The 26553-nt window shown below is 39.9% G+C and overlaps 1 protein-coding gene across 4 annotated transcripts in view; it reads left to right on the top strand.

The window, feature by feature from the left end:
• The window catches only part of LOC119659929 (E3 ubiquitin-protein ligase TRIM33), an 83375-nt gene extending 57252 nt beyond the window's left edge, over positions 1 to 26123 (top strand). For 2 of the 4 annotated variants that reach the window (XM_038068265.1, XM_038068268.1), the window contains 11 exons: positions 16312 to 16707; positions 16782 to 17166; positions 17226 to 17486; positions 17610 to 17699; positions 17768 to 18138; positions 18198 to 18318; positions 18388 to 18584; positions 18652 to 18826; positions 18893 to 19247; positions 25136 to 25259; positions 25333 to 26123. In XM_038068265.1, the coding sequence (XP_037924193.1) occupies positions 16312 to 16707; positions 16782 to 17166; positions 17226 to 17486; positions 17610 to 17699; positions 17768 to 18138; positions 18198 to 18318; positions 18388 to 18584; positions 18652 to 18826; positions 18893 to 19247; positions 25136 to 25259; positions 25333 to 25485 (2628 nt within the window). In that variant the 3' untranslated portion in view covers positions 25486 to 26123. The remainder of the gene's footprint in view (positions 1 to 16311; positions 16708 to 16781; positions 17167 to 17225; positions 17487 to 17609; positions 17700 to 17767; positions 18139 to 18197; positions 18319 to 18387; positions 18585 to 18651; positions 18827 to 18892; positions 19248 to 25135; positions 25260 to 25332) is intronic. The other 2 variants (XM_038068267.1, XM_038068266.1) reach the window with 2 other exon arrangements.
• The last annotated feature ends 430 nt before the right edge of the window (positions 26124 to 26553 follow it).

Raw genomic sequence — 26553 nt, 5'->3', positions numbered from 1 at the left:
TATAGGGGGTGAAACTTTACAATTTTTTGTGAATTTCGTGCATTCTATAACCTGCATGAAGTCATCATCACATGTCAGTTCGTCAATACCACAACGAAATGAGTTCTTATGAATTGGGTCGCCGAGAATTATTTGGTTTTAGTTATTTGTCAACCAGACATGTGTGTATGTATATAATATAATAATAGTATAATATATGCGTGCTAATGAACTTTACGGGTAGCGCCTAATTCAAATAGATATAAGAAGTAAATCGGAAATATGGGTACGATCAATTTATATACGTGCATATATTAGGAAATAGGCAGTTTGTTTGTTTAGGGTGAGCGTAATATCTATGGCTGTAATATGTACGTATATCGCTGTAATATGTACGACTTCTCGTAAATATGAAGGGTTATGTTGGATTTGTAGCTATATACGGATAGAAAAATGTGCGTTGACATTTCCTACATAAAATGAACACAAAACCTTTATACCCGAAGCGCGAGCTTCCGCGTATAAAAGGACAGAGCTGATGACTCGCGATAAAAGTAATCGTCGACTGTGTTTCAGGACCGTCTACATTCGGAATCATTCTTTCTAGTGTTGAGTTGATAGTCGTCACTTTCTGCCCAGTACGTTTTAAGTGGGGTTTAAAGTTCAGCTTGGAGGTCGAATGTTACTCCCAGGTATTTCGGCAATGGCTGAGAGGTAACAACATCCGCTCTGACAGTTCCAATAGTTATAGCAGAGGAACCAGAACAGACCCCTATGGAACTCCTTGGTCCGAACCATAAAGTAGCCTCCGCTGTCGGAAGTAGTCGAAGATTATATTTCATATATATTTTGGCCTTTCGATTATTTGGTTCCATTTGGCAGAATTGAACAAATTCTTGATATCGAGAGTCACCAGTGCGCAGTATTTCCCTTCGTCATTCGCTTCTCTGGCTAGCTCAAAAAACAGTTTGGTAGCATCACTCGTTGACAGAGCCTTCCGGTAAACAAACTGTCTATTTGATAAATAACCGCCACTATCAATTATTGGATATGGTTACAGATTACCCACTCGAGGACCTTACTTATTGTCTTCAGAAGACAGATAGGTCTATAGGATGTTGGTTCATCTATCGGTTTACCTGTGTTCGGGATTAATACACGCTTTTGTATTTTCCATTCTGTGGAGAAGGACCCATCTTTTTGGCAGTCTGTAAATAACTGTGCGAACATGCTTGGTGCCATTCTCATTGTCAGTTTCAGCACTTTGTTGGATATTTGATCAATGCCGGGGGCTGCGGTATCTCGGATCCTTTTCACTTGATGGATGTCTTCGGTGCTCATTGGTATCATTGGGATTGTTTCCGGAAGTTGGGGAAACAATATCGAAACTCTCCCACAATAATCTAGAGCACATACAAACGGGGACTGAAAAAAATCAAGAGGCTGCCACTATATGATGTCTATGACGATGATATTCTCACATAATATATGCATATACTACGTGCTAGGTTCTAATGGGACATTCATTCCTAAAACGTCCAGCTTCCGGTTTCCAGACTTGTTAGTTTTCCTGGTTGCATTTGGACTGGAGCTTTGAACAGTATCATGTCTACCTGACCTGAAGAGATCTCACATTAATCGTAGTTAATTGAAAGCAATATCATTTAGGGCAAATCGAAGTCAACAACTTTTCCTATTTTGCGATTTGAGTCAATCGAATGTTGCTTATGGGTCCTCCCTCGTTTATCCGATAGAGGTTTACTATCAAAATTAATTCTGCACTGAATCGATACAATTAACATGAATCAAATTTCTTTTGTATTCCAAGGTAATCTTACTTGCTCTTTTGAAGTTATCCCTCACATCTACAAAGTAGTCCTTACGTTCCCTTTAACAAATGATAATACGATAATACGACAGTTCCTCTTCTCGTGTTCGAAAGGCTGATATTTGGAAATTGAACTGTTTTACTAAACGTGTATAGAAAAAAATAATGAATATAACATAGTAGGCCTGTCCGAAAAGCATGATTCTTATTTTTCTTCAGCCTTTGCCCCTTTTACAAGCAGGGTCGGCCCGTCGTGATCGGTTGCGCCATTTTGTTTTGTCAAAAGCCTGATCTGGATGCAATCGCGAGGCTTCCAAATTCCCATCCAGAGTATCAAGGCACCATTGTTTCGGCCTGCCTTTCGGTCGTTTACCATCGACTTCGATGTTCAGACCAATCTTGGCGAGTGAATTCTTGTTGTCGCGAATTATGTGACCATACCATCAAAGAAGCCTCTCTCGCAGTTTTTCCACGATCGGTGCAACCCCATATCGATCGCGGATATCCGCATTCCGGAGCTCCCAATAGCGCCTGAGTGCGCAATTATTGGCTGATTAACTGAATGTAAGTAAAATTTCAGTTTATTGTGTCAAGTGTGACTCAAGAGTTGATCATGAGCATAGTGTCCGCTAAACTGGTATTTAAAGCTCTGACGGACGATAAGATGGTATAGCATGCGGGAACGTTTGGAAAAAAAACTAAATTTTCTAGACAAATTGACTAGTGCTGCCGAGAAGTGATGTTACGAGTACGACCAGGAAACAAAGCCGCACACCGAAAGCCGAAAAAGGCTCACATGAACACGTTACGCGTTGAAAGCATGCTAATTGTCTTTGTCGATGGGGAGAGAGTCGTTCACAAGGAGTTTCTATTACCGGAAATCGACGATGCTGCATATAGCCAACTTACGGAGGCGATTTGAGAGTCCTGAGTGGAGTTTACAGAAAACAAATAATGCTACCAATTCAAAACATGCTCTCTATACGAGGATTCAAAGGTTATCTTTTGTTAGAAGATTGAAAAGGAGAAATTTTGAGATTACATTCAAGAACGGAAAGAGGATATATGGGAGACATGCCTAACTTGTGGTTATAGCATCTCAAACTGGCTCAGCATTTTACTCCTTGTGTTTTAAAATAAAATTTTTTTTTTTTTTGAAACTCCAAATATGGATTCAAGGAATAGACTTGAAAATGACAAACACATTCGATATTTTCACAACCGGCAGAGACATTGGACGACGCGAACGCCCCAGCTTATAGTGACTTGATTGATTCCTTCTTCCCGACATCTTAGGGTTGTAAGACGTACGAGGGCAGTCCGGTAAGTACTTAGCCTCACCGGCGCATTCCGGTAGACGGCTATTGCCAAAATTTAACCCGAACCGTACTCGTGTTTTTTTTTTTTTGACCGCTTGTAGAAGTGGGCGTGTCCACGAGTTTTAGAAAAATGGAAAAAGAACAATATAGGTCGGTGATTCGTTTTTTGTTTTTGGAAGATAAATCGCGCAATAAAATCAAAGCGCGTTTGGATGCAATGTACGGTGAGTCTACTGCTGCTATGGGGACCATAAAAAATGGTTTAATGAGTTTCAACGTGGTCGCACGCCGGTTTTCGATGGGCCACGTTCAGGTATCCCGAAAACGGCTACCACGGAGGATAACGTGAGAAAAATCCACGATCTTGTATTGGTAGACCACCGATTGAAGGTGCGCGAAATAGCTGAGACAGTAGGCATCTCAAAAGACAGCGTGGGTCATATCCTGCATAAAATTTTGGGCATGAATAAGCTCCGGACAACAAGTGCAATCGTGAGACCACTTCAGAGCTGTGTTTGACGCTGTTTAAGCGCAATCCGAAGGAGTTTCTGCGTCGTTTGGTGACCCTCGACGACACATGGCTCCACTGGAACACACCGGATTCCAGGGAACAGTCGGAATATCCACCGTATTCTCCAGATTTGGCCCCGTGCAACTTCCTTTTGTTTCCGAACTTTAAAAGGTCACTCGCCTAGCAGAAATTTGAGTCGAATGAGGAGATCATTGCCGGCACGGATGCTTACTTTGTAGACTTCGAAAAAACATATTTTTCAAATGGGTTAAAAATGTGAGACTATCGCTGTGTCAAGTGTATCGAGCTAAGAGGAGACTTTGTTGAGAAATAAGTAGTCACTTTTCCAAAATTTTCGTTTTTCTTTTGGAGGCCGGGTGCTTACCGGACCATCCTCGTATGTGTTGTTACTAATGAATGACTACACCAAGTAAGTTTGCTATTTTGTTAAAACCCAAGCAAATTTACTTTATTCCGGAACTGAACTGAACTGGAACTGCTTTCATTGCCACAACGACAGAGAATATATTTCAAATCAATATCAAGCATTTTTCGAAGAAAACTGTAGTTTTTAATACACGAAGTCCCAGCATCGGGATCGCTAGGTGTCCGAGTTTCAACTACAAACTCGAAAAATCTCTTTGGACGGAAGTCTGCGGCATTGTATTTGATTACTCGAAGTCCCACGACTGCTCTTAATAAGCTGCAGATATTTCAGACATCCGATGCGTCACATTTCCAAAACTGCCGAAGGAAATATTTCAGGAAAGTTCGAGGGATGATACAAAAACGATCCATGGTTGGTTAAAAACATTCCGTTTAAATTTTGAATTTCGTTGATGCAGAGACGGCATCCTCGTACTATTTGGTTTAATTTCAATTGTGTGGTCATAATTGAAAGGCGTGAGCCTTCCACTATACTTGCTTCTACGTAGACTACTACTGCTTTGCTATTCTTCTTCCTTTCCTGGAAACTATTTTCACCTTCTCTCTTGTTATGTCTGTTGCACGAGTGCTCAAAATAAAGAAAATACCAATAACTTGAAAATTTTCCGTCTGGTCTGGAAAACAAACACTTAATCATTGTTTAATAAGCTTCTAGTCTGGTAAACAATGAATTGAACTTGAACTTGATGGCAAACACTCGACCGCTATAACTTCAAAACCACGTTTTGCGGAACAATTTGATTGTATTCACATTTTTAAAAGTAAACAATTACCGGCAAGGGAAGTTAAATATCTAAAAACCTGTTAAATTTATGAACAATGCGTTCGAATTATAACCATAATTGAACTTTATTTCGAATTTAGATAGAATGCGTCAAGAATAATGATTACATAAAAAGTAACCAAAACTTGAATCGTATCGAAAGCCAACAAACTTATATAAACATGGCCTCTTTTAAGTTCGTCAACTTCACTATTTCGGAAAAAGTGGGCTCAAAGCTATTTACGATTAACCAGTAGCAGTGGCAAGTCAACTTAAACTGTCAAAGCATAAAAACTATTCTAAATTAAAATCTTTAGTTACTGAGTTTTCGAGATTATTTTGAATCCCTACTGAATCACCTATGCTTTTGATGAACCAGCTTGTGAAATGGTCAGCTGCAAAGTTCTGCATATTGTTCTCCTGTCAAATGAGAAGCTGTGCTTCGAAGAGATTTTCTACATAGCTCATCATGCCTGTGCGACATGGTCGACGGTTTGCTGCCATATGCTTCAGCTATCCTCAGGTTTTCTTGAGAACCTTGCACCGTTCAGCTCCAGGTACGACCCACTCATCAGCCATCTTGACATGATGTCGGCGCCAGCAATAGAGTTGTCGCCATACCTCAATGTGTGACCTATTTACTGCTACTTTCGCCTCTCGTTCAATATGTCTCCTGGCACCTAGTACGTGCGCTGGTGAAATTCTTTGTTCGAAATTGTATCAAGGCATCCGGATGTGGGGCTTGTAGTTTTCGGAAGACAGTGGCGGTCATTTTTCATGTGCGATTCTCTTATGGAGCAACAGCTTTCTGTCGATGACAAGATAAGTTGATTTCTAGATATTGGACAAGACAGTGATGACGGATGTAGCGCTGTTAATGCGTCGAGTAACATCAAGTTGGGTTCCGCCGTTGACAGAAACAGTGTTTCTGAGATACACAAATTGGACAACGTTTTCGACGTTTTGCCAATCAATGCAAACAGGAGGAGTGTGATTACCAGTGAGATTTAAAACTTTCGTCCTGTTGGTGTTTATTTCAGTCCGACTGTACTTGCCTTCTCCAAATCCTAAGCTCTTTGTCGAAGGTTCATAGCTCGATAAGAGGGCAAGCAGCTGTCATTGTCCACTTTCTTCCGGCAAGGCAGCATGGAGAACGTCACCGAATACAAGAAGAAATATTTTTGACGGCAGTGCGCAATCTGTTTTGGATCTCAAATTTCTTTGAGAATTTATCTCGGTGCAGCACATCAAATTTTGCCCCATTACACGTTACTCTGATTATAACTATTTGCTAATGAATAAGCTCCCATAGGCGTCCAGCTGGTTAATTTTTCTTACCAGTTTTAATACTTCCAGATCGTCGGTGCTTATTCCACGCATTCCACGATATACACCTTCAGACAATTTGAGCAAGCGATTTTATAAATATCGCTCATCTCCTCTTCCGTTTTTCGGTCCTTTTCTTTAGTAAGCTGAGATTTGAGTTGGTAGATACGACTAGATCTTACCAGTTGTTTGTCGAACTTTTCAATATCCTTGGACAGATTTGAGAAGGTGACGCTTTATAGTGTAGTGAGATTGCTACGTTTAATCCTTCGTGCGTGTCTCCTGATCATCGTGTGTATGGTGGTGCTGATGTACCCGTTCTTCTTGGCAATGTCCATAATGTAGTGTTTTTCGATCTCGTATGAGTGGGATTGTCAGAAGGCGGTGGATCTTTGTGCCATAAGCTGCCATTTTATGCTGGTAATTATGGAACGAAGTGACCAAGATTGTCCGCTGGGTGTTGGTGGGTTTCCTGCAAATAGAAAAAAAACCTGTCCGTTGTGACTTGATTATTTTATCTATTTCTTAGATTGGTTATTAACCTCAATCTCATGAGTGAAGGTTATTTTTGGGTGTAGCGATTTTATGTTATCCAACATATTATTAGTACTTGTCTCGGGGATCACTACCACTACCTCAGCCATATATTTGACAGTAATCCATTCTGTTTCATTTTCTCCTCCAGTGATGTCATAAAGATTTCAGTTAGGAGTGGGGAGAGAGGATTGCTCATCGCTACACCTGAGGTTGTCTTGAAGTATTTTCCCCTGAATGTGGAATAATTTTCATTCATGCAGAGAGAAGCCAACCTCGCATATTGTTTTGCCTTTCTCCCCTATTCTGATGTCGAACCAAACCGCAGTAGCCACCCTTCACATTTTATTGTTGCCTCTTTTACAGATGTGCTGGAAAATAAAGCTTTGACTTCAAATGACACTAGATTCTCATTCTCTGTTAAAGTCCCCGCTATACTCAATCCTTCGATTAATTCTTTCCAATTTTTGACAGATTGTTTCCTGTTGGTAGATCCCAATTTTTGGCATTCCTTAACCAGCCACTTCACAATATTGTAAGTAGAGGAATTAGAATCTGCAATAATTTCCCTCATCAGCATTGCTCTGAACTTCTCGCACTTTCTTGCGGTAACGGAACTCCAGCGTGTTCATTCCGTTCCCAGCTGTCAACGAAGCTCTGAGTTCCTTTCGTTCATCGACCTCTCTCCACATTTCCGTAGTAGCCAGGTTCTTCTGGGACGTGGCCGAATGCACCAAAAACAAAGACACTTTTCATGGCGACTCGTGTTCATCAATGGTCTTGAATGAAGTGTATAAAGTTTCTGTTGTCTGCCGCATTGGAGAAATTTTGCCTGGGAGGATATGCGGTAGCGACACCCCAACGAACGTAGGCGGCTATAAAATGATGGTAACTTTCGAAGCTAATGCCTACGCCCCTTTTGCTACACACATTCAAAAAACAACTCCTAAATTGATTGTTACGAACTATATGGTCGATCTGGTTAGATATTCGTTGGCGGTCGTTTGAAACCCAATTGACTTTGCGTCAGCTTCCTTGTTCCATCAATGACGAGGTAGTGGAAGTTGTATAAGTCCGGAAAAGTTTCACCGTTCGTGCTATGGTCACCAAGACCATGCCTCCCATCACATGCCGAAGAAAAGTGTTGTGAGAGCTCATAGAAAATTGGTGCGTAGTACTACACAATTTTAATGCTCCTTAATCTGTCCTGAAATCTTGCAATCAAGATCCTGTCAAAAGCTTCCAGACTCTTTTTATAAAGAAATACACACAATAATATGAATTGCATGCCCCATTTTCTCTCTAAATCTTTTAAATTATGGACAATACATGGGACGGAATATCGAATTGGTGGACCTCGGCGCAAAACCGGAATGTCTGGAGTTCCTTATTAAGACAGGCCTAGATCGGATACCGGTTGTTGCACCGTTGATGACATAGGACGAGTTAGTCATTATGTGTTCAGTACTGCCCTTTTATTAGTTATCATTGATGTGGTAATCAAAAAGATATCCAAGGAAATAGCCGACATTAGTTTGCTCCGCTAGAAATATATCTGCCATTTGCCTGCCAAAATGATGGAATTTAATTCAAGTCGAAACTCTCTAATGCTTGATTAACTACCTGCGTTGAACTGTAACGGCGAAAAATAGTATTAATCATCTTGTCAAATTCTTTTAAATTGATTGCGATTTAAAACATTCCCAGAAAATGTTACCCTAAAATTCGACCTGCCTTTCTTATTTTCAAACTTTTTTTCTTGAAATTTGCATAATATACCTATAAATACCGCGGCTCCACTATGTAGTGACTTTAATCAACTTTAGAAGTGATTCCTTGGCAAGCCATGGCACAACTGGTTTTGATTAGAGGCAGGATTTACCAAGAATTTTTATGGTAATGTCGCTTGTTAGCAGCATTTGTTGACTTGACTTGGCGAAATAGGATCAGACTTAAATCGCTATAATTAATGTACCTTTTCGCTATTTATTAAGTTACTGCTCAAGAGAAGATGCAGCAATGCATTTTAGGGCTATCCAAAATGTGATGAATCTGCCAAGGGATTAAATATCCCTAATAGAAAACAGACTATATAAGTTTTCTCATTTAGCACCCTAAACTTGGTGGCATAAGATAATACAGAAACCATCTTCGACTATATCTAAGCAAAGCGTGCTAAAGTTGGTCGATTATATTTCTCATCTAAGGGATTTTGCAAATGAATAGCAATCTCCCTTCATTGAATACGAATAGGATTTTCCTGTCACGCTCCAAACTACGATTTGGATTGAATTAAGTACTGTTTGTTGTTTTTTTTTTATAGTTTTTAACTCGCAAATTTGCATTTTATTTCCAGTTAGAAATCTAAGGCTCTTTTTTACAATCCATGAGGAGATAAGAGACACCCATACCACGAAATAAGTTTAAGCTTCTATAAATATTGACTTGTTGTCAAGCGATCAATAATCACACTCTGTCAACCTTATCAAAGGTTATCTCCAATTCGTTCCTTGGAGAGTAGGAACACAGTCCAACGGCAAGGAACTGATGCGATGAATATGGTGCGAAGCCGCCCCTACTCTTTATAGTAAGGGCAGCATCTGTGCTATTAATTTTTAAAAAAATGTATAAATCCCTGAAATTTCGATAGTGGCACTTCAGAAATGTGCGATCATTGAGATCGTTACTGATCGGTTTTAATTGATCTGTCGTATTTCGCCCATTGGTACTACTGAAATTTAATCTTTAATCATTAGAAACTGGGAACTGATATTAAAAATTGTTTGATATAAAGATACATGGGGCTCGTAAAAATTAGTGGATAAACAACATCTCACATTTTGTGAGAGTGGTTCATGATTTTTCTAATTTTCTTTTTAAATATTGCAATTGAGCTTAAATTACTTATCACATTAAAACGTTGTGGACCGATTTTTTTGCCATGTAGTTTTAGGGCGGTCCACCCGTCTGCTATCCGGGGATAGTAGAGTCCAAGGTATAATTCACAATAGAGTTATCGCCCTTCCTTTGTATGTGTCCTATTCAATACCAGTTTAACCTTCGCATCCCTCTCTTTTTCTCAATGAGCTTGGAAACCTCTTTGACGGAGTTCACTTCGCCTGAGAGAAACCGTCATGATTTTGAAGAATACCAGTAGACGATAAACAACGACTCCCCGAAACATTGTGTAGTATCAGGATTACTCTAAAATTGCGAGGTTTCGGCATCACCGCATCACCAATAAATAACTTTCAAGAAAATCCAACGAAAACCCAATTTGTAAACAAAAATCAATACACATGAAAAATAAGCTTGAAAACCGGGAAAAATTGTTTTCCAAAAAGACAAAGTCATCTCGCAGAATGTACTATCCATTTTGTCATTGTATATTGAAAGAGATATGAAGTGCGTATAAAAAAAACCCACAAAACTATAAACAACAGCTCAAAATTTTGTCTAACTTTGAATGATCAATTTGTTTCGCTTAGTGCATCCGTTGCATTCTGTGATTGTTTTTGACATTCATTATGAGCGAGGATGAGGATTGTTACATTGCAGGCGATCGTACGGCAGCTTAGCAATATCATCTGATGATCAACATGGTTCATTCGTTTGGAGAATTTTCAGACTCATTGTCATCTGGAGCTTGAGGAAATATAGCAACACGACGCAATAGAGCAGGGGATAGAAAATATTTTTTCGAGCCTTGGAAACGTCGAATTCCTAAAGATTTTACTGTTGACCTATCTACAGCATGAATTGCGGCTCGTTTCTTAGTTGTAGTGGCTCCATATTGATTGGTCTCCGGCCAATGCTTTAAGAGAAAGCTTCTGAGGTGGTACATTATGTCGACCCGTAAGGTAGCTTCGCAGAAAGAATCTTCTAAAGAATACATACCTTGTAACATGCTGCAAAAATAAGCCCACGTAATATTAAAAGGATCTGCATAGCTTCCATCTTACATGCTGTAATGATGGACACTGCTCATCAGATTTATGTTGCCATAATTTATACTAGAATCATAAGTGGAATGGGGCAAAGTTGCACTAGTGTTTTTTTGAACAATATTACTTGGAAACAATTTGGAATATCGGAAGCATGAAATACACAACTTTGTCCTTCTATAACTTTATTAATAATGGCTGGAGTTTTGTCAAACTTTCTAAAATTATGCATTATATCATTACTTATGACGGTATCAGTATTTGTACTGCTAGCATGAAATTAAGGCGATTTTTCGGTTGGATAGGTTCTGAGAACGAGGCCTGTTATCCTTTTTGGGGAACACACCTTGAGCCCTCACTCCGCTATGTTTCTTCCAGTATCAAACACATTAAAAGTACTAATTAGACCCTTTCATTTGGTAATCCCCCACGACCATATTCTGTGAAAAAAATTATAACCCCCTTTCACATGTATGGGATTGCATGGAATGGAATTTGAGTTGAGAAATTTCTTAAAATGAACCGTAAGGCAATGTGTATATTTCTACTTCACACGAAAAGTGCACATCTATTCCTTTCTTGCGGCTTAGTACATTTTATTCTCCCTTTTGCAAGTTTATATGGTCAGCACGCCGAATTCAGATCCCTCTGAATTTTTCAAAGAAGCCTTTTCTACTCGCCTGCGCCACATGCTGTGGGGGCGACCCATTTGTCGATCACTCGGGGGTAGTGAATTCCATGGCATGGCATCTCTTGCAATAGAGTTGCTGCCCTATTATTCCGAATCTTCGGAAACATACAATGCAAAATCCCTTCACTTCTGCTTTTGATTTTGGAGGAATAGCTAATTTCACACTATACAACAAGCGTAGATAGAAAAAAGCCAAACTATTGACGAAACTAGCATCGTTTTGCATGATAGAAAATTATTTTACCTTATTAAAACTTTGCCTTCGCAACCACAACCCTTTTCTCACTTATTAGAGTTTCGGAGTAACAGCAGACATGACTTACTGGCGCGGAACAGCCTCACCTTGATGTTAGTGTTGAGATAGTTGCTTTTCCCGACTCTGGACAAAACAGTGAAGACGGATTTGGCGCTGTTAACGTGTCGAACGATATCAAACTGGGTGTCGCCATCGGTAGAAACACTGCTTACTAGATACATGTTATAAATTTACCCACGCCCCCAATGCCCCAATGACTTGTTCATTAATGCAGGTAAAAAGAGTACGATAACCAGACTGGAAATTTGGCTTATGCTGATTTTGATTTTCAGTCCAATTCCGCTTGCCTATTTCACCACGTCAAGAACCATTTATCCAAGGTCCATGACTCGCGGAGAGAGCAAATCGATTTCATCAGCGTAGTTTACGTGTTTGAGGAAGAATCTCATGATCCATGGAGTCCCTTCATGTTTTGCAGCGAAGGCAAGAGAAATTATATTGGTGAGAGGATAAAAACATGGTGGATTATGCTTTGTACTTAAAATTCTTCAGACATTTCGGCGGTTTCAAATCTCCGAGAAGCTGCGCCCGTAAGCGACCATCAGATGATGAGCTAAGATAAAATACAAATTCTGTTGGTGTACTAGGTCAAGAGCTGCTTCAAAAAAGCAAAAGTCAATCTACACTAAGTCAAGAGGTATTCATGGCGTTTACACTTTTGAAATGTATGTAGGTTTCATCCTAACAACTGGTACTAATGAGATGAACTCAGTAGTAATTGGAAAGATAAAGGCTGGAAAGAAGTGCATGAAGGCCTCTCCGCCAGAACTTCTGCAGTGCATATTATAAGGGCTGTAAAATCTGGGGGTATAGTTACTTATTCCTCAGAACTCCGTGCAAACCGCAGATTACCACTTGCCTATATTCGCACTTGTGTTGCTTATAAGTTCCTGTGTCCTCATTTTTTTCGTAGGAGGACCAAACTTGGATGGACATTACCATTGACAGCTTTGATGATGGCTTGACTATCAGTCAAAATAGCTATATTTCACTTGGAAATGAATTTACAAAGTTTCCTTGGTAGTAGGTCCAATATATTACTGTGGAGAAACACTTCGCTGTCCTCATTGTATTTGATATAAAGGTTGAATGGAAAGAAATGGAAGGTTACGTTCAGGGTATTTGGTGGGTAGTACCGCGTAGATCCAGTAGTCCTCACATCTGCAGTTTTTTAAGCTTAAGCTTGACTCTTTTCAATTCCCTGCTACCAACGCAAATGTGTACGTCAATAGAACCATTTTCGAGCAGAGTTTTCATTTTTTCGCAATCCTGGAAAGCTGTGGCACCTTCCTTAACCCGTAGTTAAGTATAGAACTATAACTACTACTACTTTAACAATGCGTCCAAGATCACATCGAGATATTTTTCTATTTGTGGCCCAACTGATTATTTCTTCCAAGACTACGAATCCGGTGTTTTCTAAGGACTACGACTGCATAACTCCCAAACGAGGCACTAGCCCCCACTCCATCGTTGAAAGTGCTTGTCATGAACACCTAAGCGCCATCGTTACACTGTTGTCACTATTTATTATTCGAGCCGATATTGAAGATTTTTTGCTTTCATAAATTAGATTCCACGTCGGATATGGCATCTTTTGCTGTATTTCACTAACATCTGACTCTAAATACGGTTGCTCCCTTTGGTGGGCATAGCGCGTCAACTATGCCTATGGCATCGTACACGATCCACTGAAATATGGTTCCTTCCAGGACATCCCAAGACGCTTGACCCTCTACTATTCTGCACTAAGGCTCCTGGGGCGACTCACCCGTCGATTATCGTGGGAGAATGGAACGCACTGCATGGCGTAGCCAGCAATGGAATTGTCTTCTCTCATCAATGTGTAACTTATCCACTTTTCATGTGCTACTCCCATATAGCAACTCAGAAAGAACACTAGAATAGAACAGCCTCAAGTTGATATTGGTATCGATTTAGCTAGTTTTCTAGATTTTAGACAAGGCAGCGAAAGCGGATCTAGCGCTTTTAAAGTGTTGAGTGACCTCCAGTTCGGTAGTTTCTTCAACAGCAATCACACTTCCTACATATGCAAATTGATCAATGCAATAATCCATTGAACTCTTTCACGTTCTCCAGATAAAGCAACATGAAGAACGTCACCAATAGCAAGAAAAAATAATATCACTAATGAGATGCAACTTTGAACCTCAAATTGTTTCGATATTTTGCATCGATGCGGCACGTGACATTTTCCGCCATTATACGCCGCTCTGATAATAGTTATTAGTTTATCACTCCGTCCCTCCAGTGTAGAGCACGCCGCTATCAAAAGCTTTCTCGGAATCAATGAAGAGCAGGTGAAGATTTAAACTCCGCACATTGTTCCAAAATCATTCGTAAGGTGTTGATGTGGTCGATGCAGGTAGATTCAAAGCGGAAATCGGCCTGCTCTTTGTCGAGATGTTCTTTGCTATGCAACGGACACGCAGCTCACATTGTCACGCTCAAAATGGGTGTCCTCTTTTGGAAACTACTTCCACTCTCTGAAAAAGGTCTCCGATGCATTAGATTTCCGTACTAGTGAAAGTAGTAGAGCTACAGAAACTGCAGATCCAGCGATATATAACTCTGCGGATAGATCTTTAAGCCCGGCCGCTTTACACTGAGTGCATTGATGACCGAGATAATCCCTCTTGTGCCTGGAGGAGCAATCCGTATCCGCATGTTACGTTGGCTAGCTGTTTCACACACAAGCGGAGGAACTTCACCGGATGTGATACGGTTAAGAATCGAGGTGAAGTGTTCCTTTCAGCTGTTTGTCTTCGTGGATGAGGAGTCGACCGTAAAAGTACTTCACAGGACCATCGAAAAGTTTGCGACAACATGCAAATTCTTTATACACATACACTTCTGAAATCATTACATTCTACGGCATCTTCCGCTTCTCTGACCAACTTAATAACGAATTTCTTTTTTTTTCACGATGAACTTCCCGGGATTTCGCACAGTATGACTCCCTCTCGGGAGATAAAAGAGCATTTTTGATGGCGGCCCAATGTTCATCGATATTTTCAGGCCGATTACTACTTGTATTTGCCGTCCTACTTACCTTGGCATTCAGATCACCTATCACGATCACAATGTCAGCTATAAGAAGCCTTTCCTGGACTGCGTGTAATTAGAGAAGAAACATCTCCACTACATCGGAAGTTCCCGTTGGTGTGTAGCATTGTACAATTGTGATACTCCTTAACCTGCACCATAATTTTGCAGTTAGAAGTATGCCAGAAGGCGGCTCCCAGGTCAAGAGAGCGCGCTTTCCGGTCAGTCAATAACAATTCAACATCAAATTCGTGTCTGCTGCCAGAGTACTAAAGCGCATTGCCGCAAGAGGGAGAGGAGTACTCCCCCGAACCCCACCATCTTACTTCGCTCAGATTCAGAATGTCCAGCTTATGTCGTTCGAATTCTCGCTTGAGTTGGAGTAAGTGAGCATTCTGGGGACTATCTAAGCTGAGAAGATATATCAAGTATTATACTACCACGTACTCCAGTTTAATCGACTCAAGAGACAGAAAAGCATGTAGGTCTTTCTAGCAAAGACCCAGATGTGGAGATCTTTCGAGCAGCATTGCATTATATATTGTACTGTTTATTTCGAAGTCTTTTAATAGTCGTCCCTTACCAATTCTGGATTTCTGCATCCTTGGGGATTTTACTAGCATTTTACTCAAGGAGCTTCGAGTGCTGTACGTCTGTCGTGCTACCCTCATCATTGCTAGTGTTCGTAGTGGCGACGGAACGCCAACTTTTACTTCTTTCAACGCTGGTATCTTGCCTTCATCCTGTTTCGAAAAGCGGAACACTGACTTAAAACATGGTTCCCTAAAATCAATAAAAACGCATTTATTTTCGCAAAATTCGTCTTTATTCAAGATGCCTTATATAGCGATAAAATCATTCCAGCGTTTTTCTAAACTTTTGATGCCTTCCTCATAAAATCTTGTCTTTAACCGAAAAATAGGCCTCAGTTGCGGCTGTAAATTCACCATCCGAGCCTGATTGCGTGAGCCGAGCAAATCCCGGAAGAAGATTCTCGAATGCACGACGTGATACTCAGACCAACTGAGAGTAGTCAAAACATGGAATATGGCTCCACTGGTCCAACGTACTGTCGACAACTTGTCTTTCACAGTGTTCCACCTCCCCATGAAGATTCAGATCGAGATGCAACAAAGTGAAGCATTGGTGGTAGAAAAGGAAGGAAGTAGGATCTCTCTTTTTCTATGCAGAACAGAAGACTGGATACGAATGAACTTCTTGTTTTTAAATTTCTCTCTAAATCGTGAATACCGAATTAGGAAAAAATTATTGCTGCTAAAAGATTGCGGAGAATTCAGAAGCTTAAAATACACTTTACGGATGCCCATTTAGATATCGTTTCTCTGAGATAGATGCTATCAGTCGGTGCTCTTAGAAGCTAGAATTGTTAACTCATTAGCGTTTTAGTATCAGGGACCGAGCAAATAGAACTTGTTGGCTAACCAATTGCAATCAAATTCAAATAAATTGTATACCAATCTAAGCCCTGCGAAATTGTTTGAAGTTTTAATATAATTTCGGCATTGTATTCCTTATCTAATTGGCCAGAACTTTTAATTACAACATTCTACTTCACTTTCTTTCCAGACCATTGTGAAATGTAGCAGCTGCAGTGATGATGCAAATGCAACATCATGGTGTGTAGACTGTTCTGAATATATATGTGACAATTGTGTACAGGCACATCAGCGATTAAAAATCACAAAAGATCATACAATTAAACCTAAGGAGGAGGCAACAACAGATTCACAAAATGGTTCCAACACGAACAAAAATCTTTTGTGCTCTGTACACACACAAGAGAAGTTATCACTTTTCTGTGAAACTTGTGATAAATTAACATGCCGTGATTGTCAATTGGTGGATCATCGTGATCATAAATATAAATTTGCACATGAAATTGCCACAGAGACAAGAACCTCACTCAGTTCACTTTTGAGTGAAATTAATTATAAGAGATTTTTATTGGTTAGTGCAAGGAAGGTAATGACATTTTTTTTGTAAACGACTTGGTAGGCCAATAACATTGCAAAATTATTGATCTCGTATTGTTTTAGGTAATTGACGATCGACAAAACCTCATAGCCGACAAGAAAAAGGAGTTGATTCGTGAAATAACGAATATGGTCGTCAAAATCACAAATACTGTTAATCATCGTGGTAAACAGTTGGCTATGCGTTTGAATGAAGTGTGCGACAGTAAATTGAAAGTATTGAATGAGAAAAAGGATGCGTTGCAGCTTCTCTCGGAGAATACAGATCATTGTATTGATTTCGTTCAAGCCGCTCTGGATAAGGGCAGCGATTGTGCTATTCTTTACAGTAAGAAATCTTTAGCAAGACATTTACAAAAGTTGAAGTGCCAACGAGCTGATATCCCAAATCCGGAGATACCAGTTCGAATTCAAGTACAATTGAATCAGGTCCCAGAACTACAAAAAGGTAGTAGGCATTTGAAATAATATGGAACGTTCAGTTACTTCATTGTTGTTGTCTTTTAGTAATCTCACAACTTGGAACGATTATAGTTGACGGGAAACCATATCCACCACCTCCAGCTTCGAATGGACCTCCACGACAACAGCCTAGTCCAAACATGGCACCACCACTTCGACCTGGCCTACCGCCACCCGGCATGGCACAGATCTCACCAGGTGGCCCCAGTGGTTTTCAAAATGGTCCGCCAATCTATAATAGTCCCTCACCTCAACAACAATTCAATAATATGCAAATAAATCGGCCATTTGGTCAGGAGGTTCCAAGTAAGATTTCGATGCATATGTTGTTATAAAGTTGGTTGTGGAAATTTTACGTCACCACCACCCTTTATTATTGATTTGTTATCCTCCATAAGAAAATTTCACACAAATGCATTTACATTTCAGCTGCTGTACGCTTTACAAATATGGGCCCTGTCGGTATGCAACGTCAGGGTCAACCTCATGTCAGTTCTTCCACACATCCTCAGAATATGGGTGAGTACAACTAATATAAATTTAAGTTAATCCATGTGGCTTGGCATAGTATTACTTCAATTCCTCAGACATAAGTTTACGTGGTTTACTAAACAATCAAAATGCTCCACCCCCGAATCAAGGTCACATTAACTTCAATGGTCCACCTAACTATCCTGGCAACGGTCCACAGAATGGTCCGCCACATCAAAATATGCCACCTCAAATGAGGCCACATTACATGGCTGGTCCGCCGGCACAACAACATCAAAATTTTCAGCAACAGCAACCTGGACCTAATCCACAGAATTTTATAAATAATGGGCCAAGATTTCAGAATTTTCAACGAATGACCACACATCCACCGAATATGGGGCAACAGCAAGGTGCGACTAATACTGCGAGCGGAGGCGGGGGTGGTGGTCCTCCGCCAGGTCAAATGCGTCCTATCATGCAAAATGTAATTTTATTATAAAACAAATGTAGTTCTATTGATTTAGGAGATGTTTTTCTTTATAGAATATGGGTTACCCCGGTCCTCAGACCTACCAACAAGCTCCTGCAAATAATCAACAAATGCCTATTAATATGCATGCAGTGGCCAAATGGCATATACCACAGTCAGCGCAACAAGCAAATGGTGAGAATGGTGATCAGTCAATGTGTTGGAGATAAACTGTTTGTGTTAAACTTAAAATTTATTTCCAAGGTTCTGCAGGTCAGCAACAGGGTCCACTAATGCAATTCCCAAATGGTCGACCTGGTGAAAATTTTAAAATAAATCTTAAATCTCCAACAACCTTACAAAAAAGTACAACACCAAATGGACAAAGTAGTGGAGGGTCGGTTGTTCTTCCTAATGTCACATCGACAAATCCTAAGACACCGAGTCCGAGTACAAATGATGTAAGAAACGACAACTTATGAATAAATACTTTAAAGATCGGATCTTACTAATTGAGCATATTTACAGACCTCAAAAGATTTTACAGAACCAATCGATAAGGTCCGAGATGATTCTATAAATGATCTGATGGCAACTATTGCAAAACTAGATTCGAATGGTGTTCAAGTTCTTCCAGAGGGACGAAATAAGACAACGTCGCCACAAGTGCACAGTTCGACAGATATTGCAAACATTGCTGATGGTAAGTGTTCGCAATTCTCTTCTTTCTCATTCTTCCGGCAATAAATCCTAACCTTTTTCCACTTAGCAGATAAAACAGATCAAAAAGACGATCCAAATGAAGATTGGTGTGCCGTTTGCTTGGATGGTGGAGAACTGATGTGCTGTGACAAATGTCCAAAAGTTTTCCATCAAAATTGTCACATACCGGCTATTAGTTCGTTACCGGATGAAAGTGAGACATGGCAGTGTTTGCTGTGTGTGAATCTAGCAGATTTGGCAAATACTGTAGATTTCGACAAACGCAATGGTGAATTAGGACCGAGTGAACTAAAAATCATTCAGAGGATATGTTTGGAGTTATATTGCCAATATGAACAAAGTTTACCTTTCCGGGAGCCCGAGCCGGCAACACACACTGCATACTATGAGATTATCTGCCAGTAAGTTGATTTGGATTTTTAGATGTTGTTTGTTTGTTGCTTGATGTTGTACGAGTCGTTCCAAAACAGTGGTGACTTGCGTCAATTTTTCTTTTGCCTTTTTCCGTTTGTTAGTGAGGTCGGCTCATCTGGACCAAGTTCGCCACTTTACTTCGGGTGGCATTGAAGTTTTCAAATCACCGTTTTGCATAGCAAACTATAATTGTTTTGGTTGGTATTTTTGTTTTTTCCTATCGACTTGGATGTACAACCCAATTTTAGGGAGTGACGTCAGCCCGGAAGATATGTCAGTACCATCGTTTCTCTCACAACTTCTTCCATGATTTGCATGCAACGACGAACTATTATATAAAGAAGTTCTTCGAATTTATTTATTAAGATTATGTCCCGTGCAAAGTATGTCCTATCGATTATTAGGCACTTATAGCTTGGTTGATCCAATTGTCAACAATTTTTGTTATGTGTGGTATTTTGCATTATTTCCTCTTAGCGCGTTCCTCGTAATGGTTGTCTTACTCGATATCGCAGGGCCTAAGTCGGGTGAGTTTGGTAACCATGGGATAGTAATCCCCACTTGTACAATCATAATGATGGCATTGTGTGCCTGAAAACTCAGGTAGTAATGAAAGAAGAAAGGTAGTAATGATCGCAAGTGTCCTCCCTCATTGCGGTCATGATGCCAGCAATTTAGCTCAGCGCGTCGATTTAGTTTGGTAGCTATCAATCATTCCAAGTTGAATCAGTTGTTTAAAATATAAAATTTTTGTTTCTTTGTAATCGCTCGATTTTTCTATACAATACTTCTACAGGACTCACATGGAAGCCTTGTAACAAAAGAGTGTTTGCTACTATATACTGGTTTTCTGCAGAGAGATTTTATAATGTCGTTTAATTGCGTGGTCTGAAAACAATCCAAGGAATGGTTTCATTATATGCTGTATAGTTTCCGACATAAGTTCTAGTCTAGTTGCTAGCGAAAGAAGACTAACTGTAGCTTCATGACTCAAGAAACGTTGTCCTCACAAGTTTGTTCGTAGCTTTTATAATAATAATAATCCTTGGCACAACAATCCATATTAGTAGGAGGCGATGTGGTCAGCATTGCGCTCGCCCGGGACTATTATCCTGATTTGACTCAGGTACTTATTCACAGCTGAGTCGACTGGTGTCCGACGGCAAGTCACAATACAAATCCCATTCTGGCTTAATCTTCCAGTAATTTCACGATTCGCTTTGTTTTTTTCCTCTTTTGTTCTTTCTTCTCTTATCAGCTTCTTTAGAATTAAGACGGTTACCTTGGCGAAAGGCATAAATTTGACTTCTTTGATTGGGGATGTTAGAATCAGGCTACTTTCAGCTTTTGAGCCCGTTTTCTGCTCTTTTGATAGAAATTGTCTTGGACGCGTATCATTCTCAAGAAGCACACACTTCCTTTGCCGAATTAGTTTTTGTATGGGAAAAGTAATGGTGGACGGGTTCGTTCAGGACAGAGGAGTGTGTTTGATATCAGTTGTAAAGAGACGAGTGTGTGGGCCTGAAATTGATCACTTCTTTCACGGATCCATTTTTAGATAGTACTAAAGGGGAACATTTGAAAAAAACTTGAAATTCTCCTTATACGATGTTTAGATCTCAAGGCATTCTTCATAGTGATATCCCTTTAGTTTCGTCCTGGAATCATAAAATTTTGCAGCAAAATAGGCTACAATATTGACTTTGATATTACGTTTGATTTAAATGCTACTATTACTGATAAAGGTTAGTAGGTAAAATTATCTTACTTGTGTAATTTTACTGGATACCACACCCGGCCGGTTCATACTGAACGATTGCGATTGGTTGTAGGCCTGATCTGAATGGGGTCGACGGGCCCTCAAATTCTTTCATCTAACGTGTCAAGCCGTCGTTATTTCAGTTGACTTTATCGTCGTTTTCCATCAACTTCAAGGCTCAGACCAATTTTAGCAAATAATTTCTCGTGAACGCAAAATACATTTCCATACCAATTTTTCATATCGTGGCATGTTACGCCACTGGTCCAATGCAACATCTCCGTCCCCATTTCCAGAAAGCGGTATTCATCATCTTCAATCATCGGCCAGTACTCAGAATCATAGAGGGTGACCCGGTGGGCGACACTGCAGTGAACATTGAATTTGAGACGTTCGTTGATGCGTTTATCACAAAGAATGCCAGCTGTGGAAAGCCATTTCGTCTAAGTTGCTCTGAATACAAAACACTAGAATGTCACCGCTTACGAGTTGTGTTAAGGGCATAACGATTAAATCTACTTCGGGAGTGGTGGCGTTCTATGTACGTGATGCCATCGTAAATTCAGTGATAAATCTGATAACGATAGCCTGCAGAGCTTCACAATGACAGAGTACAAATCTACTAAAACGAGACTCTGCAGCGCAATAAACAAAAGCAAAGCTCGTTGTTGGCACCACCTAGTCGATGAAGTAAATAAGGATCCCTGGGATTCGATTATAAACTTGTCTCCCGGAAAATCGAGATTCTATAATCTGCTAAGGCTCAATATACCAGAAGAGTCGTGTTGGACGATGTTGCAATATTTGCTGTCTCACTGTTGAACAGATGCAAAGCAGGCTTGAAATATTGATGCTATATGTAACTGGAAGGATAACTACTCATGGTTTCTGCCTTGCACTTGAAAAAAAATGAAGTAGTCATCTTGAACAGAAAGAGAATCCTGACTCTGTGTCCTATATCGATCGGCGAGTTGTTATAGAGTCAAAACCAATATTTAGGATTAAGTATAGTCGAGTAACTTCTCCTATATTTTATTTATCTCTTTCCCTGATCTAAGCTTTTTGTTTTTTTTTTACTGAGGATAGTACAATGTATGTTGCCACAAACGCCCCTGTTTTATCTGGACTTAGGACTAGAATTGTTATCGTGATTGGATGTCGAATATCTTGACTCAGAAGTGAATGAGTATCTGAGTCAAATCAGGGTAATCATTTCGGGCGAGTGCAATGCTTGACCACATTCCGTCCTACAGTGTACTGTTACGATGCTCTAATGCACTTCAAGGCTCTGATCCAATTCGGATAGCAGAACATTTTTCAGATCCCTAATTCGAGCATGGTTTTGTTGCAGAATTCCTAGGTATTTCTTGAAGTTTGTCTCGGCCATACCCTGGATGTGAGGTTACAAATACCAATGCTATGTTCGGCATGCGGATCGCTTGGATTCGACACTTGTCTAATCCAAATTCCATCCGAATATAATGTTTACTAATCGCAACAAAATCCTAAGGTGGTCGTCAGTACTAGCATATAATTTGATGCCATCTAAATACCTCAAGTGTGTAAGCTTGCAGATCGACGCATTGATAAGGACGCAGGACATCGATTAACTAGGTATGTGATACGCTGTCCAAAGCCTTGGCGTAATCGATATAGCAACTAAAGAGGTTTCTTTGGCCTCTAGTTGCTTGTTCTACAACTACCGAGTCGATAATCAGTTGCTCTTTGCAATCCCTTGACCCAACTCGGCAGCCCTTCTGCTCCTCGGACAGAATGTTGTTGATCTCGAGGTGGGCAGTGATTCTTCTATTAATAATAGACGTGATGAATTTGTAGAGGGTTGGAAAGCAAGTAATCGGCCTTGTGTCTGCGGTGTCCTCAACCGTGTCCTTCTTAGGAATAAGGTAGGTAATCCCCGCAGTGAGGAAGGGTGGAAATTCCTCCGGCCGACTCATGACCTCATTTATACTGCTTGCCAACCGACTGTGTACGTTGGTAAATTTCTTATACCAGAAATTCTGCACCCGATCCAGATCTGGGCCCCTCCAGTTCTTCGAGCTTGTTTATGGCTCGTCGAACTTCCTCTTCGGTAACATTCGCAAAATTCATGCCTTCGGCGGTGGTCCACTCAGCATGCTGGGTGGGTAACCCCCAAAGTCCATCGCAATAGATCTGATTCCTCGCATACGTTGCGTTCTGAACACGTCTGGAGTGACTTTCGCCATACTGTCGTATCCGACTGCATACAACGAAAAGTTTCTGCTTTAGTGTGTCGAGAGTTTCAACTACGGGTGTCTCAATTGGGATGGCATAGTTGCTGTAAACCCTCTGTATTTTATTCTTCATCCGTTTTCTGGCATTGCCAGAGCTGAATTGAGTCGGCCTTAGTGAGTCATGCCGCCTCTGCCACCATCGATTCTTGGTCATCAGTTTCCGTGATAACCTCAAGTCGAACACGTTCCCTGATGACAGCTGGGATTGTGTTGCCGCAAGTAATGAAATGATACTGTTCTGCGACCGCGCTAAGTCACGTGCGCGTATTGGGGGAAGTACTCAACGAATCTCTAATAATAAAGAGGTTCATATCCTCGGTCCATTTGATCCACTGTCTACGCGAATCTGTTGAAGTGGTCGCTACAGATTCTGAAAAAAACAACTGCAGCAGGGGGAACAACACTCCGTGGTCATTGTGGTGCCTAGACGTCGAACCGCCCAACCATTAGCGGTTTCGACGTCGTGCTGCCCATTACGAGAGCCCGACTGCCGCCAGTTATCCGTACCGGACCTCAAATTTCATCCTCTCCTCATTTTTGAGTTGGCATTTTATACTATCTGCCAGGTGTCATAATAGCTTCCTCAATGAGTAATCTGCAAGACTGCAAAGTTCTTCCACTTTCGTCGCATACTCTCTGAGACGCTGCGATGGCCTACAGCCATTCAAGCTGAAGTTATCTATCCCTCCTCCTTTCATAACCGGGCTTGGGACCGGCTACTGACCTTGCCTCCATCCTCACCTACCTATCTTTGCTTTACGCAGTCGACCTTAAATTATTTGTCTCTGTTTCACTTCCGCTGGACTGTGCTCTTTTGCAATCCAATAGATATTCTGGTGCGTTGCTGCTCGGTTAATAAGCTGACACTAAATGTCAGTAAATACCACTTGATGTGCTTAGTTTAAATCTTCTCCAACTTCTTTTTCCTATTTTCTGGGTGGACCTCCTTTTAGTTGTAATCTTCGATGACGAATTTTGTTTCAATTCTTATTTCGTTGACATCATCAATCGTGTTTCCAAAATTTCTTATGAACTGATATTATGCCGGTCCTACAATGCCCTCCAACTTGGGTCCTTTGGTTCTGTCTTCTTCCTTAGTTTTAAACGTGAATTATGCTATTTACTCGCTCGTCCTTTTGAGGATAATGTGTAATTAAAAATTTACTTTTTTGTGTATTATTGATTAAATAAATAAACAACCGAGGAGGACTGGCAATCAACCGATTTCGATAATACCCCGCACATTTCGAATTTTACTTTCCGACTCGCGGTAAAATAATTTCAGCGGCGCACAACTTCGCTGCTCTGTTGCTCCAAAACATACCTGATGAGTTTGTGTGACACAGGGTCAAACGCCTTCTCTAAATCCTGAAAAGCTGTGTAGATAGGGCAATGTTTCTCACAGTGTTTCCCTATGTGTAACCGCGTTCTTGACAAACTGGCCATTTCCGGGGTAAGGCGCATCAGATCCTGTAGTTTTTCTCGATTTCATTCATTTGGTTGCTTCCTCGCTGATAGGAAGTACAATTGCTCAAAATGTCAGTAGTACTTTTGGAAATGAATTGTGAAGAAATTCTTTCGTTGAAATCAGCTGGAAGTATTCCTGCAGCAAGTGCCTCCGTCTTACCACTGAGGGACCAATATTGAGTGTGCAGGCATGAAATTGTTTGGCTTGGACTAATTTGTTTTCATTCTGACGCCTTTAGCGTATAAGTTATATATCAAATAAAACGTTAGTTTTTTCTTAAATTTCATTTACTACTTTAGGTTCATATTTGTTTGTCTTATACCTCTGCAGAGGTTGCTTTGTCATTTCTCTTATTAATAGAATAATTTTTTACAGTCCCATGTCATTGGATGTTATCCGCACACGATTGGATCCATCGAGCCCAAATCACTATAAGGATATTGCAACATTTGTAGCTGACGTGCGGCTGCTCTTCAAAAACGTATACTTATACTTCCAGGTACGCCGATAACTCTAAATTACATGAGCTGCATTTAGGTACTCATATTTTCTCTCTAACTTTACAAAAACAGGAGGATTCAAAGACATATTCACATGCGCGATACTTAGAACAATTTTTCGAAGAGCAATTGGGAAAATGGCTGCCAAAATATGCTGTCGTCAATAAACCTGAAGGTGATGAGGACGAGTGTCCTGCGAAAAGAACCCGCAAGGAATCGGAATAAGTGAATATAATCGTCTGAATCTAGTGGACGTTTAAGTTCAGTTGTAAACTATGTTACAAACACAAAAAAAACAAAAACAAACGAAATGATACGAGATTATTATAATTGCATACAGGAATATTATTCTTAGCGTATAAGTTACGTCGTATATTTATGTTTAATGCCTGTCATCGTTTAATATCGATGCAACTTTACTCTACAACAAGCTATAAATTTATTTATTGTTTATACATTGCTTATGATAAGGATTCACTTCTAAGTACTTGAAGGAAACATCAATGTCTACTTTATTAAATAAACAAACTAGAGATGATAAATCCTAACATAATGTTTAGTTTCAAAACATTTTTTATTTAAATATAAAAAAGGAAAATCAATACACATACGTACATCATCGCATTGCATTGTATCATTAGTGGTTAGTTAATTTCTAAAATGAAATACTTGATATCAAGCAAGCAAACAAAAAAAAGTAAAGGCACCATAAATGTCGCAATTTCATTCATTTTTAGATTCGATGATCATTAAAGACATTAAATATAGAACATTTATAATAGTTTTATTCATATTTCGTAAATGACATTTTTTAATAAAAATTAAATTTCTAGTTTCCACGTTTTGTAGGAAAAATCATGTTAGACTGGCGTTTTTCTTCTATTTGTCATTGAATTGAAGTTTTACAAGAAAGTTGTTAGTGCCGAAAGGAAATCAGACATTTTATGAGAATATTGTTTTGGAGACGAGAGAAGAGGGAGAAAATGATTATCTTTTTCAGTTTAAAGAAGCATGAAAATCATACAAATGCAATTGATGGAGATGAAATGAAACTCATCCATATGAAGAAAAAGCAAACACATTCTATTGAGATTTTTAAGCTAAAATGATAATAAAAGTATGATTAGAAAGCAAATACAGACTACTAAGTGTTTTTAGAATTAAATTATATAAAAGTAGACATAAGAAACTCAAGCATGAATCTGTTTTCTGAAAATCCAGAGAAAGTTGTATATATGAAGTTGAAGGAGGAGTTATTAATTCAAATATTTCTATACAGTTATTGTGAAATTA

Source organism: Hermetia illucens, chromosome 6 (genome assembly GCF_905115235.1).
Source record: "Hermetia illucens chromosome 6, iHerIll2.2.curated.20191125, whole genome shotgun sequence".
Lineage (NCBI taxonomy): Eukaryota > Metazoa > Arthropoda > Insecta > Diptera > Stratiomyidae > Hermetia > Hermetia illucens.
Note: the sequence above shows the minus strand (reverse complement) of the source record. Positions and strands in the feature narration are given on the sequence as shown.